This window comes from Pan paniscus, chromosome 6 (assembly GCF_029289425.2).
Source record: "Pan paniscus chromosome 6, NHGRI_mPanPan1-v2.0_pri, whole genome shotgun sequence".
NCBI lineage: Eukaryota > Metazoa > Chordata > Mammalia > Primates > Hominidae > Pan > Pan paniscus.
This window is the reverse complement of record NC_073255.2, coordinates 188,009,760-188,026,418: the sequence shown is the minus strand read 5'-3', so window position 1 is coordinate 188,026,418 and position 16,659 is coordinate 188,009,760. Positions and strand designations below refer to the sequence as shown.

At 45.9% G+C, this 16,659-nt stretch overlaps 1 protein-coding gene across 12 annotated transcripts in view; it reads left to right on the top strand.

The window, feature by feature from the left end:
* PRKAG2 (protein kinase AMP-activated non-catalytic subunit gamma 2) overlaps positions 1-16,659 on the top strand; it is a 320,167-nt gene that overhangs the window by 272,566 nt on the left and 30,942 nt on the right. For 8 of the 12 annotated variants that reach the window (XM_034965285.3, XM_034965279.3, XM_034965284.3 and 5 more), the window contains one exon: positions 8,575-8,684. In XM_034965285.3, the coding sequence (XP_034821176.1) occupies positions 8,575-8,684 (110 nt within the window). The remainder of the gene's footprint in view (positions 1-8,574; positions 8,685-16,659) is intronic. The other 4 variants (XM_034965286.3, XM_034965280.3, XM_034965290.3 and 1 more) reach the window with 1 other exon arrangement.

Below are 16,659 nucleotides of genomic sequence, written 5' to 3'. Positions count from 1 at the left end.
GCTAATGCAAGATGTTGATGATGGGGAAACACATTTCCAGCTGCCCTGGAGGCTGTGTGCATGCAGGACAGAGGCATGAGAGCCCAGCTCTGCACACCTCCCTGGATGACGGAGGAAGCCCACGCAGGGAGCACCAAGCCACACTCCCACAGCTCCCCAGCCAACTAGGGGGGCTGCCTGTGTGTGAAGGCAGTGCTGGAGGACCTGCCAGAAAGTCTAAGCCACGGCAGGCTTGGAAACTGTCTTAACTAGGAGAGGGCTCCACAAGCCACCCACCAGTCCATCAGCCACAGGTGGGTGCCTGACTGGCTGGGGCACAGCCTCTGACCACTCCTAACCTAGGATTGGATTATACCTCAGAGGTTGAAGTAAATATCCAGGAGTCTACACTGATATGAATAAATGATCAGATAAATAAATAACTCTCCTGTACATAATTATTTTAAACAAGGAGGTAGGGCATAACTCCTGGCCATTAAGTGAGGGGTCCTAGTGACCTTCTTAAAAAGATTACAGTACATAAAGGAGGAGGGAAAGTACCTCTACTTGGAGAAACCTGACAAATATGACTTCACTCAGGTGATTAAGGTGATGAGTCACGTTGATTTTAGGCACCCTGGATAGGATGGGATGAGAAGGCATGTGTACCCTCAGTATGATGATGAGGACGGAGCGTGCGCCTCCATGTGCGATGAGGACGGAGCGTGCCCCTCCGTGTGCGGTGAGGACGGAGCGGGCCCCTCCGTGTGCGGTGAGGACGGAGCGTGCGCCTCCGTGTGCGGTGAGGACGGAGCGTGCGCCTCCGTGTGCGGTGAGGACGGAGCGGGTCCCTCCGTGTGCGGTGAGGACGGAGCGGGTCCCTCCGTGTGCGGTGAGGACGGAGCGGGTCCCTCCCTGTGCGGTGAGGACGGAGCGGGTCCCTCCCTGTGTGGTGAGTATGGAGCGGGTGCCTCCGTGTGATGATGAGAATGAAACTGTGTAACCCAAAGACTGAGAAAAACCGTGTGTTCTCACACTGCTTTAAATAGGCTACCTGAGACTGGGTGGGTAATTTATAAAGGAAAGCGGTTTAATTGACTCACAGTTCTGCATGGCTGGAGGGGCCTCAGGAAACTTACAATCATGGCTGAACGGGAAGAGGCACGTCTTTCGTGGTAGCAGGCAACAGAGAGAGCGAGGGCAGAGAAAACTGCCTTATAAAACTCTCAGATCTCCTGAAAACTCAGGCACTATCACAAGAACAGCATGGAGGAAACTGCCCCCATGATCCAATCACCTCCTAGCAGGTCCTGCCCTTGGCACGTGGGGATTATGGGAACTACAATTCAAGATGAGATTTGGGTGGGGACACGAAGCCAAACCATATCAATAACGTAAGATGATAAACTTGGGGGAACCTGATATGGAGTATATAGGAACTGTTCCAGCTTTGCAACTTTTTTGTAAATCTGGAACATATATTTATTCAAAATACAATGTTCATTGAAATAATTTAGAAATCAACACATTAAAATGGTATATTAAAAATATAATCTAACACCAAACTTACAGATTTTCAAAAATTCTGTAAGTTTGAACATTCCTGCCCTATATTATTTTAAATTATTATTTCACATATTCATATAGTAATATTAACGTATAATATGTCTATAATATGTGTACCTCTTTTATGAAAATTCTTGATTTAATGAATGAACAAAATTATCTTCTGAGGTTTCCTTTCTGGGAGATGGTTTGTTACATTTTACTATACTTAGCCTCCCTCTTGATTTCTTGCTTTTGAATTTTAGGATGTTAGATTTGGCAGGCAATTTGTAACTTAAATACTGGCTGAATGTATGCTTGACTGCCCTGATCTTTGGCTTTTGTTTTGCGCCAATCCCACACTCAGTAGGCATGAGGAGACTGCGCATGCGACTGCGTGAGGAGCGTCATCCTTAGCAGCGATGGCGGACACGGACCAGAGCTCTCTGTGCCGCTCTCATGAGAGCTTGCTGTTTCAGGCCTTTCTTAAGCAGGGCCCTCACTGTCTAGTCTATCAGTGTTTTGAGAAACATGGGAGCACACCAACTTAAACTTCATCTGTCCATCCGTTCCCTCCCTGATAGCCGCTGCTATTCATTCACGAACCCCGAGCTTGTCCTTGGTAGTGCTGGTGGCAGTGTGATGACAGTCACTGTCCCCTCCATTGGTTTGCAGTGTCTGTAAGGACAAGGGTTGTGGTTGTTGTCTTCCCTGCGGCATCCCCGCCTCTCGCACAGTGGATGCTGCGGGTGCCTCACCAGAATCCTGTCTCATCCAAGTTCTCATATTTCAACATCTCTGCCCCAGGACATTCTTTGGCAACTGGGCTTGTGGGTAGAAATGACGGGGGTGATGTCCCAGGAATTACCTGGAACCCAGGCAGGGCAGGAGTGGTCCTCCCACGAGACAGTTCTGAGTTCTGTACAGCCTCAGAGCATCCTCCCTCATAGCTTCACTCCAGGGTCACGAAGGTATAACGTGCTTACTGGGCACCCTTTCTTTTGAATTTTTCCTCCCCTAACTTTCCATGGTCTCAGGATCAGCTTTGGGAGGAATGCACACTAGACAATATGCAATAAATATTTATAGACTGAATTAATGTATGGATTACTTGAGTAAGATACTGATCATTCAAATAAATTATCACCCAGGAAGGAAAAAAATATTAGAAATACACAGTCACTGTTAACGAGATAGAAGGTAATATCTGATGAGACAGAAGTAAAATGCTGTTGGCGTTCAGGGGAAGAAGTCATTTTAGATTTCCTTACCCTTTCCAGGTCAGGGTTGGTGACCCACCTGTGTGTTCTCAGGTGATCCAGTGCTCACCCTGGGCTGATGCATAAGCTTTGAGGGTGGATAACCGGTCATTGTGTCCCCCTGTGGGTAACCCCAGGACAAGGCCCAGGACACAGGGGTCCTCCCCAGGTACGCTCAGATGAGCGCACCGTTGAGTGAGGGAAGTGAGTTTAATAAGGAGCTACTGGAGCCTGGGACAGAGCTTCAAATCCCGCTTGGGTCACTACTTCACCGTCTGATTTGGGGCAAGTGACGCAGCTTCTCCTAGCCTCGGTTTCCTCAGAGGTAAAATGAAAAAATGAAGCTGTATTCCTCGAGGTTGTCACATCAGTTAAGTGAGGTGATTTATTGCAGTACCTGGTCTGTAATAAGCACTCAGACGTTCACTTCTTTTGTGGGAAAAGATGTCCGTTGAGGTTGGATTGAAATTAAACAAGGAAAAGTCAAGGAGGAGGACGTTTAAGGTAAAGTGAGTGAACAAGGGCAAGAAGGGAGAGGTCAAAGGCTACGGGAGACTGACAGGGAGCCCGTTTGCTTAGACATGAAACCAGGAGCTGGGAAATAAGGCTGCGGAGAAGCCAGATGTGGAGATGCATGAATGAGACAGGAGACGTCTGGACTTTATTCCACATCAGGAGGGAGACATTTGAGAGAGAAATATCCAGGAGGCAGTTGCAGTGACAAAACTCTGCATTATAAATTGTAATATCCCAAAGAGAGGTCAGAATGAAAATAGACTTGAGAGTGGTCCACATCATTTGTCATGAAATTGGCAAACCAGCTGCATGGATGTCCACAGTAGGAAATATACAAAATTGTGGGGCTCCTTTCCACAGCCAAAGAGCTTGGTTAGTATCACTTGTTTAACACTTGTTTTGCTAATTAGCTTATACACTACATGTTTTTCTTCTCAGATATTTCCCAAGTAGTCCAGATCTTCCTAAAATGCACAGATCGGTGTGGGCTGAATGGAGCTGTCAAGGATGTCTCTTGCAGATGGCATAATTTGGACTGACCCATGAAAATAGGGAAGGATTTCGGCAGAACGGGGAAAGCAGTTGTGGCAGGCCGAGGGAAGGAGGGGGATCAGCTTGGCTAAGAACACAGCTTTGGAATCCAGAGGCTTCAAGTTCAAATTCAGGTTCCATGACTCACCAGTCATATCCTTGAGCCAAGGTCTAATGAAGGAGTTCACTGGGCCACAAACAGACGGAGAAAGTATTTCAGGCAGAGGAAGCAGTAGTGTCAGGCCCCATGGAAGAGACAGCAGAGCACTGATGGAGGACTGGAAAAAAATAGGGGGCTGGAGAAAATACGGAGCAGGAGTGTTTAATACAAGAGGCAGGGAGGTAGGCGGGGGCCAGGCCTCCCAGGTCTTATAGGTCAGGGGTCCCCAGTCCTGGGGCCATGAACCAGTACAGTTCCCTGGCCTGTTAGGAAATGGGCTGCACAGCAGGAGGCAAGGGGCAGGTGAGCCAGCATTATGGCCTGAGCTGTGCATCCTCTCAGATCAGGGACAGCTTTAGTGTCTCATAGGAGTCCAAACCCGATGGTGAACTGTGCCCACGAGGGATCTAGGTTGTGTGCTCCTGATGAGAATCTGGTGCCTGATGATCTGAGGTGGAACAGTTTCATCCTGAAACCACCCACTACCACCCCCAGTGGAAAAATTGTCTTCCACAAAACCAGTCCTAGGGACTGCTGTTCTAGGTGACTTCAAGGGTTTTGCCTTTATTCTAAAGCAGCTGGATTAGATTATATTTGCATCTGGCAAAATCTTCCTGGATGCAGTGTGGACAGCTGTGGAAGATGCAGGGGGCAGAAGGATTGGTGAGGAAGTTAGGATATCTAGGGGGGTGGCCATGGAGGCAGAGAAATGAGTGGATTTGAGGGTTCTGGGGTGCAAAATCAAGGCATTGTGATAAATTGGTTAGGGTGACGAGGACATTGGCAAGGATGACTCCTAGATTTCCATGATTGGTTGGACGGTGTTGCCTTTTCCTTATCAGTGTGCTATCAACCCCACAATACATTGTCATTATTTTTGTTTAAATTGTCAGTTAGGGCTGGGCACAGTGGCTCACACCTGTAATCCCAGCACTTTGGGAGGCCGAGCCATGCAAGGTCACCTGAGGTCAGGAGTTCAAGACCAGCCTGGCCAACATGGTGAAACCCCGTCTCTACTAAAAATACAAATATCAGCCAGGCGTGGTGGTGTGCACCTGTAATCCCAGCTACTCGGGAGGCTGAGGCAGGAGAATCACTTGAACCTTGGAGGCAGAGGTTGCAGTGAGCCAAGATCGAGCCACTGCACTCCAGCCTGGGTGACAAGAGCTAAACTCCGTCTCAAAAAAAAAAAAATACATAAAATAAAAAATAAATTGTCAATTAGCTTTTAGAGAGATTTAAATAATTTTTGAAAGCATTTGTATATTTGTCCACATTGTTACCATTTTCAGTGCTCTCTGTTCCCTGTGTAAGTCCGTATTTCCATACAGCATTTATGTAAATAGTACCTTTAAAATTTTTTTAAATTTCTGTCTGCTAACAATGAGTTAGTAGATACAAATATAGTAGCCTTTTTTTCTATTTGCATTTGCTTTATTGTACTTTTTTCCTTTTTTTAAGTTTTATTTTTGGTTGACACATAATTGTACATATTTATGGGATACAGGTTGATGTTTTAGTACATGTATATATTGTGTACTGATAAAATCAGGATAATTAGTATATCTGTCACCTAAAACACGTATCATTTCTTTATGGCAGGAACATTCACAATCCTCCCTTCTAGCTATTTTGAACTGTACAAAATGTTATTGTTAACTGTAGTCACCCCACTGTGCAATAGAACACCAGAATGCATTCCTGCTGTCTGACTGTAACTGACCAACCTCTCCTCATACCCCCACCCCATTCCCTCCCCAGCCTCTGGTAACCACTCTCTACTTTCTACTCCTGTGAGATCAGCTTGTTTAGATTCCACAGATGAATGGGATGGTATTTGTCTTTCCACGCCTGGCTTATTTCATGTAGCACAGTGTCCTCTAGGTTCATCCTGTGCTCACAGATGTCAGGATTTCATTCTTTTTTATGGTTGAATAGTACTCCATTGTTTATAGGTACCACGTTTCTTTATCCATTCATCTTTTGGTGACACTTAGGTGGATTCCATGTCTTGGCTGTTGTGAGTAGTGCTGCACTCAACATGGCAGTGCACATGTGTCATGAACACTCTGATTTCATTTCCTTTGGGTATATACCCGGTAGTGGGATTGCTGGATCATGGGTAATTCTATTTTTAATTTTTTGAGGAACCTCTGTACTGTTTTCTATAATGGCTCTACTAATTTATATTTCATTCCCACCAATAGTTCAATAAAAGAGCGGGGGGGGGGCTCCCTTTTCTCCACATCCTCAGCAACACTCATCTTTTGTTTTGTTTTGTTTATAATAGCCATTCTAACTGGAGTGAGGTGATATCTCATTGTGGTTTTGATTTGCATTTCTCCAGTGACTAGCGATGGTGGACATTTTTTCATATACCTGTTGGCCATTTGTATGTCTTCTTTGAGAAATGTGTATTCAGTTCTTTTGCCCATTTTTTAATCAGATTATTTGGGGTTTTTTTCCTGCTGTTGAGTTGTTTGAGTTCCTAATCTGTTTTGGATATTAACCCTTTATCAGATGTATAGTTTGCAAATATTTTCTCTCATTCTGTAGGTTGTCTCTTCACTCTGTTGATTATTTCCTTTGCAGGATAGAAGCTTTTTAGTTTGATAGAATCCCATTTGTCCATTTTTGCTTTTGTTCCATGTGCTTTTGAGGCTTTTCACATAAAATATTTGCCCAGACCAAAGTCATGAAGCATTTCCCCTATGTTTTCTTCTAGTAGTTTCGTAGTTTGGGTCTTAGATTTTCAGTCTCTAATCTATTTTCCATTGATTTTTGTATCTGATGAGAGATAGGAGTCCAGCTTCATTTTTCTGCATGTGGATATCTAGGTTTTCCAGCACCATTTATGGAAGAGACCACCCTTTGCCCAGTGTGTATTCTTGGAACCTTTGTCAAAAATCATTTGGCTGTAACGTGTGGATTTATTTCTGGGCTTTCTAATTCTCTTTGTCTGTGTGTCTGTTTTTATGCCAGCTTCATGCTGTTTTGGTTATTATAGCTTTGTAGTATATTTTGAAGTCAGGTAGTGTGATATCTTCAGCTTTGTTCTTTTTGCTCAAAATTCTTTTGGCTATTTGGGATTTCTATACAAATGTTAGGATTTTTTTTTTTCTTGTCCTGCGAAGAATTGGTATTTTGATAGGCATTGCATTGAATCTGTAGATCACAGTGGGTAGTGTGGTCATTTTAACAATATTCTTCCAATCCATGAACACAAGATATCTTCCCTTTTATTTGTATCTTCTTCAATTCTTCCTCTTTTTTTTAATTTTTATTTATTTTTTTGACAGTCTCACTTTGTAACCAAAGCTGGAATGCAGTGCCGCAATCTCACCCCACTACAACCTCCGCCTCCCAGGTTCAAGCAATTCTCGTGCCTCAGCCTCCTGAGAAGCTGGGATTACAGGCCTGTGCCACCATGCCCAGCTAATTTTTGTATTTTTAGTAGAGACGGGGTTTCTCCATATTGGCCAGGCTGGTCTCAAACTCCTGACCTCAGGTGATCTGCCTGCCTCAGCCTCCCAAAGTGCTAGGATTACAGGCGCGTGCTACCACACCTGGCCTGCTTCAATTCTTTCATCAGTGTTTTATAGTTTTCACTGTAGAGGTCTTTTACCTCCTGAGTTAAATTAATTCCTGAGTATTTTGTTTTTTTTGTAACTATTGTAAATGGGATTTTTTAATTATTTCTATTTCGGATAGTTGTCTATTAGTGTATAGAAATGCTACTGATTTTTTATGTTGAGTTTATATCTTGTAACTTTACTGAATTTATTAGTTTTGACAGTTTCTTGATGGAGTCATTAGGGTTTTCCATATATAAGATTATGTCATCTGCAAACAGGGACAATTTAACTTCCTTGTTTCCATATTTGGATGCCTTTTATTTCTTTTCTTGCCTGACTGCTCTGACAAGGACTTCCAGTACTACCTTGAACGGAGTAGCAACAGCAGGCATTCTTGTCTTGTTCCTGGTCTTTTTTTTCCCCTTTATTTTTATTTTTATTTTATTTTATTAGTTTTGTAGAAACTGGGTCTTGCTATGCCACCCAGGCTGGTCTCGAACTCCTGGGCTCAAGTGACCCTTCCACCTCAGCCTCCCAGAGTTCTGGGATTACAGGTGTGAGCCACTGTGCCCAGCCTTGTTCCAGATCTTGAAGGGAAAGCTTCCAACTTTTCCCCATTCGATTAGCTTTGTCTTTGTTTTATTAACCCTGATTTAATTCTATGACCCTGCTAAACTCATTCTTTTTAGATCTAGGAACTTTTTCTAGATTCTTTGGTATTTCCTATGTAGAAAATCATACAGTGTGCACATAAAGACAGTTTTGCTTTTTCCTTTTCAACATGTATGCCTTTCATTTTTTTCTCTTGCCTTATTTCACCATCTGGGACCTCCAATATAGTGTTCATAGAATTAGTGAGAGTGAGCATCCTTGCCTGGGCCTTGATCATACTGGGAAAACATTTCGTATTTTACCATTAAGTCTGTTAGTGATAGGTTTACATATATGCTCTTCATCCAATTGAGGGAATTCTTTACTATTACTGATGTTTTGCCTTTTTTTCTTTTAGCAGTAGAAGACTCAGAAAGTGGTGTTTACATGCGATTCATGAGGTCACACAAGTGTTATGACATCGTTCCAACCAGTTCAAAGCTTGTTGTCTTTGATACTACATTACAAGTAAGTGTACTCCGTTTTCATGAATTTTTTGGTATATTTTTGGATGGCTACTACTTTATACGGTAATTTAAAACCAGCAATGCCAGCAAACGTGTATTGAGTCCTTTGCACTATCGGGCACTGTGCTGAGGTTTTATCTGAATTCTCAACATCTTGGCAACCTTATAAGAAATGTGCTATTACTGTCTTCTTCCTAAAGACAGGGAAGCTCAAATTATAGAGTTTAAGAACTTAAGTCAGAAAGCTTTGGCCAGGTGCAGTGGCTCACGTCTGTAATCCCAGCACTTTTGGAGGCCGAGGCTGGCAGATTACCTGAGGTTGGGAGTTGGAGACCAGCCTAGCCAATGTGATGAAACACCATCTCTACTAAAAATACAAAATTAACCGGGTGTGGTGGTGCATGCCTGTAGTCCCAGCTACTCAGGACCCTGAGACAGGAGAATCGCTTGAACCCAGGAGGCAGAGGTTGCAGTGAGCCGAGCTTGTGCCACTGCACTCCAGCTTGGCAACAGAGTGAGACTCCATCTCAAAAAAAAAAAAAAAAAAGAAAAAGAAAGCTTAGTCCACAAATTGTTGTGGAATTTAAGGACCTAATCCACAGAGCTAGTACAAGATGGGGTTTTGAACACAGGCCTGTCTAATGTGTGTTAGAACCTAAGCTGTTCATTATTAAACTGTATGGCCTTGCTCAGTATATCCTCATGGTCTTTCTTAGTTATTTAGTAGAACATATGATAAATAAATTTGAAATAATATTGGTAAAAAAGAAGAAAATCACAAAAATGGGCAATCTCTTGAAAGAAGAACCTTACCAATCTCTTTTCCCAGAAAATTTGAATCTTAACATTTTGGTATTAAAATTATGCTTATTGCAACTTACTTTATATCAATGTAACTTATAATCACATACAAAAAGTCCTAAATAATATACTCAATACCGTGATCAAACTACATTCAGTGTAATCAAATGGGTGTCTACACACATATCTGTGCATATACATTTAGTGTATTGTTTCTACATAAATATTTTCCAAGTAGGATTGTCCTCAGTCGAGTTCCTCAGAAGTAAATGCTAAACCAAGAATTCATGGGTTTATGAAGGATGCACTCCCAGGAGGAAGCATGAAGGGATCAGAGGAAGAGCAGGGCAGGGGAAGACACCCAGCAAGGGCCCTGGAAGGGCTGCCTCAGCCTGAGCCCTCGGGAGCGCCAGCTGAAAAGTGCCCTGGAGCGTATCCACCCCCTCCCATAGCCCTGCCTTAGATGATCCTCCCAGGCTCTTCCTGCTCCACCAGGCCCTTTAGACGTCCCCAGGGACCCCCAGGTGTGGCCTGCTTCTGTTCCCATGCCCCACACCTGCCGTGCGTCCTCAGAGGGCTCCCCGGGCTCTTGGAGCCCCTTACCTGTATTCTGTGCCTGCCACCCAGGACTTACAGGATGACCAAAAATGATTTTGCTTTTGTTTAATTTCATTTTCCAATTGTTTCTTGTTAACATAGGGAAATACAATTGATTTTTGCAAATTGGCTTTATGTTCTTTGCTGAGTTCACTCTGGACCAGGTAACCTTCAGAGTCACTTTTAAAACCCTAAGATTCTTGATTATTTGACACAAAGAAGGAAGCATCCAAATACAATCTTGTAGTAGGGAAAACAGTAGGCAGTTGTTTTAAGAGATGCGGTCTCGAGAACTGTGACTACATGTTTCAATAACAAAATAACGAGAAGTTCTGAATTCCCAAAATAAAGGAACTACTGGCTCAACCTATTTCAGCCTCACCCCCATCCCCCAGAAGGTTTACTTTTTAAAATACCAGATCTTCTGACCACCGGCATTTCTACCAACTTAAAAATAAGCGACAGTAGGCCGGGCACAGTGGCTCAAACCTGTAATCCCAGCACTTTGGGAGGCCAAGGCGGGCAGATCACTTGAGGTTAGGAGTTCAAGACCACCCTGGCCAACATGGTGAAACCCCGTCTCTGTTAAGAGTACAAAAATTAAAATTAGCCGGGTGTGGTAGAAGTCACCTGTAGTCCCAGCTACTCGGGAGGCTGAGGCGGGAGGGTCGCTTCAACCCAGGAGGCGGAGGCTGCAGTGAGCCGAGATTGTGCTACTGCACTCCAGCCTGGATGACAGAGCAAGAGTCCAACAAAGCAAGACTCTCAAAAAATAATAATAACAAGTAACAGCTGATTTGACTTTTACCCAGCTTTCCATGTATTACTCATTTTGGCTAAACCCTAAAGAAAGTCAAGTGAGTAATACATGAAAAATGCAATGCCTTATGGAAGTCCAAGGTGACTGATCCAGTAAATATCACTTCCGTAATTAACAGGAGCTGTGAGCATCATCTCCGGGAAGCTGTTTATCCTGTGAGGCTCTAAGTTGAGAGGAGCTGAGCTGCATTACCATGGAAATAGGGGGAGAGAGTTGTTTGGCATTGGTTAAGTCAAGGTAAAAAGATGTATTTGAAAAGGGGTGATTTGAGTATTTTCTAGACAGAGGCTGCAGTAATAGCCATTGACACACCCTCAAGAGCTAAGAAAGCAAACAGAAAATAGCCACGTACCCAAAACAACCTAAGAGACCAGTTAAATAAATCCTCACATAGGCATATAATAGAATACTGCATAATGGAGAAAATGTTTGTCAAGAGTATATTCATTGATTCATTGATTAGGAAAAGAAAAAGTAAGCTGCAGAACAGTACTCAAAATGACCACGTTACTCTGAGGATATGACGTCATCAGAGCCGTAACTGCTCTAGGGACCAAGGCGAGCCACTTGCAGGGAAGCTGAAAGACTGTGCGCAGACAGGAGTAGAACAGAGCCAATGAGAGGAGAGCAGAATGCGAGGGTGTGCCACCAGAATGAGGGGGAAGAGCAGTCTCGGGCTTGGCTTTTCTGCTTCCATCTTCGGTCTCTTGAGAGGCCGACTGGACTCCCTGCAGTTGGGTTCCATGAGATTCCCCTCGGTTTAATACTGGAATCACCCTGGGGATCCATGTAGATATGTCCTGGCCATCTCAGTCCTGATAAAGTGGAAATCAAATGTCCAACTGGGAGGTCTGCCTGCTGGGAGATGTAATCCCCACTGTCCTCAAGAGCCACACTGTGCAGTGCCAGCAGGGGCCAGCCCAGCAGGAGAGGCACCTGTAAACCAAGCCCAGCTTTTTCTCCATCAGTCAGTGGCTCATAAGGAGCTCCCCCGAGTCTGGGTGTGGATCGAGGTCGGGGAGGCACCGGTGTCAGAGCAGCTGCATCATGTACCCATGCAGTGTCCATGTACTTCACAGGCCTGGGCGAGCCCTGTCTCGGCCTGGCAAGAGAGGGTCGCTGTGCATGCTCAGCATTCGGCTTGGGGGGCCTGGTAGTTCCCTGTTCGTGATGGGGAGCTCAGGTTGCATGGTCTCCGCATCTCGTGGCTAGCTTGTTCGGTCTCTATAAGGGCCTGGTGCAGTCAGCCAGGAACTGTTTCCCAGCGGGAGAGTCATTATCTGCAGGAGAAGGCATGGTTGTTTTGGGGTTAATCTTCCCTCAAAACCCTCAATGTCTGCTCTGTAAATTTCCTTTTGGTGGAGGCTTCCTACAGCACCCCTAATATCAACCTTGCTGGGTCCTAAGGCCACACAGAAGAGCAGCCTGGACTTGCCACATGCCTGATCGTGCCCTGGGCCTCTCTGAAAACAGCTTTTAGTGTCACTCAGTACCGGTGTCAGAGTAGCACGTACACACGTGGTGCATGTTGCCTCCAAAACACCGGCCTGGTGGTTGCAGTGGCAGGTGGAGTGTGGAGTGACAACTTGAAGCTCCCATTGGAGGGGTGTCTCCAGTGTTTCAGGCCGTTCTGGGTTGTGAGACCCCCGGTTCTGCGGGGTCTGTCCCTCATGCTCTGCCCGGCACATATCTCACAGAGGCACCTAGAGCTCTGCTACTTCCTGCCTGTCCAGTCCAGCCCACACCGCTATCAGCGCATGGGCCAGTGTGGCAGTGTGCAGTGTGAAGATGGCCAGCTTCTCTGCAGACCATGATAAGGTAGAGAGCGGGGGTGCCGCAGCCTTGAGACACACAGGTGAAAGTATCCTGTTGCCAGGTAAAGCAGACTCCGTCTAGGGGTCCTTGTAGATTGGTATAGAGAAAAGGAGTATGTGCCCAGGCAGGGGCTGTGGGTCCCCCAAGATACTACATTGGGAACAGCTGCTGCAGTGACAAGTTCACTTTTCCTATTGAAGGGGCCCCTCACCTGTACATTCCTCAGGGGCTCCAGGAGGGAGTGTCCTCTGGGTATGGAATGTGCAGGTGGCACATGACAAATCCGTGCCAATGCCCCTGTCTCCCGAAGCCTGTGGATTCCTCCTGTATAGTTCACGGTGCCACAGAAGCCTGGCATCTCAGCCTCATTAAACACGGACTCAGCAGTGCCCTGCACTTCAGGCAGTCAACCAAGTGAGCGGTTAGAGCCACTGCCGGCTGCGTGCACAAAACGTTAATGAACAATTTCTCATAAGACCACTCATAGCAATCGGTCCCACCAAACTGGTGTTAAATTTCTCGTCTTTGTCCTAACGTTACTAGCACCTATTCCCATACATACTTCTTAGGTTTCTGCAGCTGTGAAATGGCAAGATCTCACAGTTTGTTTTGCATATAAGTGGTTTCCTCCCCTGCAGCATGCGGAAACCTGTCCCCAGTTACAGGTCAAGGGGCGGCAAGGGTGGGAGGGTGAGAGGCCCGCACTAGGCGTCTGCCCTAGGAAAGCCCGTCACTGGGCTTTCGAGTAAAGAAAGGTGATTCTCAGACACTGGGGAGCCAGCCGTTCCCACTGCCATGGGAGGCTCGGAGGATCTCCCGGATCTGGAATCTCAGCTTCATCTGAATCCAGTCAGATGTCCCTCTGTCCGGTGCCAGGGTCCCACTCCTTCCAGATCCATGCCCAGCTTTCCCATCAAACCTGGTGATGCCACCAATCCCGCCTGTGCATCCACACCCCACAGAGTTATGCTTTGTGTTTGATTTTGGAAACAGCCCTGTAGCTACAAGAAATAGACTCTCTGGGGACTGCCATAGAGGCTTGTTGGGTTCTCTGTCTGTGGGTGCAGGTCCCAGACCTGGGCTTGAGGTTTTCTCAGAGGCCCCAGCGCACTCACGGGATGCTGTCATACTGAGTCCTTTGGTCCTGGCTTCTGCCTCAGTGGCCGGTGCAGTGGCCATGTGGGCCCTGGCACACAAATGTCGTCACAGGCACAGATGATGGCTTTTTTAGTCACAATGCCATGGCCTGCCCTGGATTACAGGAATCTGGTTTCCCACTGACAAAGAGCTCGACACTGTGTTAAACCCATGGATGGGAAACCAATTCCAAGTCCTCTGTTCCTGGGAACCAGTCTTGGCAGTTTCTTTTTTCTTCTTCTTCTTCTTTTTTTTAAAGACAGGGTCTCATTCTGTCACCCAGGCTGAAGTGCAGTGGTACGATCTTGGCTCACTGCAACCTCTGCCTCCCAGGTTCAAGCAATTCTTGTGCCTCACCCACCTGAGTAGCTGGGATTACAGGCACCCACTACCACACCTGGCTAATTTTTTGTATTTTTAGTAGAGATGGGGTTTCACTTTGTTGGCCAGGCTGGCCTGAAACTCCTGGCCTCTTGACCTGCCCGCCTCAGCCTCCCAAAGTGCTGGGACTACAGGTGTGAGCCACCGTGCCCGGCCGTGGTGCCAGTTTCTTGATCAGTCAAGGTTCAGTCAGGAGACAGAAGCCACACCAGTTATTTGAACAGAAAAAGAACATAAGCAAATGTTAACTGGATCTAAATTAACTGGTAACTGAAAGGATAAATAAAGACCTCTAAGGCAGTGTTCTCAAAGTCTGATTCCCAGACTAGCAGCTTCAGCATCAGCTGGAACTTTTAAAAACGCAGCTCATCAGACCCAATCTGAGACCCGAATCCAAAACGGGGGGATGAGGCTCAGTGACCCATGTTTCACCATGATGCTGTGTGAGTCTGGTGTACTCCACAGTGTCGTGGAGGAGAGGGGGTCCTGGCGTGTGCCTTCTAGCTGGTGCTTATGTCTCTGGGTGGGAGTTGGGGCTTGAGGAAGCTCATTTTGCACAAAATGGGAAAACAACAAACTGTATTCAGCCACTGCTATAGGAGGTGCCTCGGTGCCCAGGTAAGGCAGTGCCTGGGTGGAGCTCACGGGAGCTGCAGGCAGACAGGAGCCCTGCTAGCCGCTGACGGGAGGAGCAAGCCCTTCTTCCTGCTCTGGCTTTGAGTCCCTCCCTAGACTCCTGTATTGTCAGAACCTGAAATAGAGCCAGTTGGCAACACCGAAACAGGGTCTGCAAAGTCCCAGCATCACCAAGCCAAGTTAGAGGGGTGGGCATGGAGCAGAGAGACAGTAACTTAATGACTGGCACAGTAGAGAGGGGGGACATCCCCTTCCCTTCCAGATAAGCCCAGGAATTCAGAGAAAGATAGGTATCAGTTAGTGTATTAGCCTGTTTTCATGCTGTCGATAAAGACGTACCTGAGACTGGGTAATTTATAAAGGAAAAGAGATTTAATGGACTCACAGTTCCATGTGACTGGGGAGGCCTCACAATCATGGTGGAAGGCAAGGAGAAGCAAGTCATGTCTTATATGGGTGGCGGCAAGCAGAGAGAGCTTGTGCAGGGGAACTCCTCTTTATAAAACCATCAGATCTCTGGGTGCGGTGTCTCACGCCTGTAATCCCAGCACTTTGGGAGGCCGAGGCAGGTGGATCACTTGAGGCCTGGATTTTGAGACCAGCCTGGCCAACATGGTAAAACCGTCTCTACTAAAATTACGAAAATTAGCTGGGCTTGGTGTTGGGTACCTGTGGTCCCAGCTATTTGGGAGGCTGAGGCAGGAGAATCGCTTGAACACAGAAGGCAGAGGTTACAGTGAGCCAAGATTGCACCACTTGCACACCAGCCTGGGCGACAGAGCAAGAATCTGTCTTAAAAAAAAAAATCAGATCTTGTGAGACTTATTCACTATCATGAGAACAGCATGGGAAAGACTCCCCCCATGATTCAGTTACCTCCCACTGGGTCCCTCCCATGACACGTGGGAATTATGGGAGCTTCAATTCAAGATGAGATTTGGGTGGGGACACAGCCAAACCACATCAGTTAGTGATTCCAAAAGATGACACCTCGAGAATTATGAGAGGGCCAAAAATAAATAAAACTTCATAATGGAATCCTCACACCCTAGGATTGGTGGGGGGAAGCATTAGGAATGATCCAGGCTTTTCCTCACAGTGGCAATGTAACTTCTTTTAGCAATACTCTATAAATGATAGCTTTTTTTTTTAACAAGTGTTTTATAAGAGTTTTAGATGTACAGAAACATGGCAAAGCTAGTGCAGAGAATTTACATATACCCCACACCCAGTTGAATTTTGACATCTTGCGTTAGTGTTGTCTATATTTGTCCCAGTTAATGAACCAATATTGATACATGGTTATTTGCTAAAGTCCATGCTTTCTTCAGATTTCCTTAGTTTTTACATAATGCCGTTTTCTGTTGGAGGATCCCATCTAGGTTACCCCATCGCGTCTCGTCATCATGCCTCCTTAGGTGGGACAGCTTCTCAGACAGGTACTCCCTGTGTTTGACACCTTGACGGTTTTGAGGAGTGTTGGTCAGGTATTTTCCAGAATGCCCTCTGCTGAGATTTGCATGATGATTTATCATGATTAGACTGGGAATGTGGCTTTGGAGGAGAAAGACCAGAGAGAGGTAAAGTGCCCTTTTCATCATACCGTCTCCAGGGTGCTTACTGCCTGTGTGACTTACCACTCTCCATTACCTGGCTGAGGTGTGCCAGGTTTTTCCACCATGAGATGATTCTTCTTCCTCCTTTCCATGCCATAGTCCCAAGAAGGAAGTCACCACGTACAGCCCACACTTAGCCATGGGGAGTGACGCTTCACCTCCGTGAGGGCTGA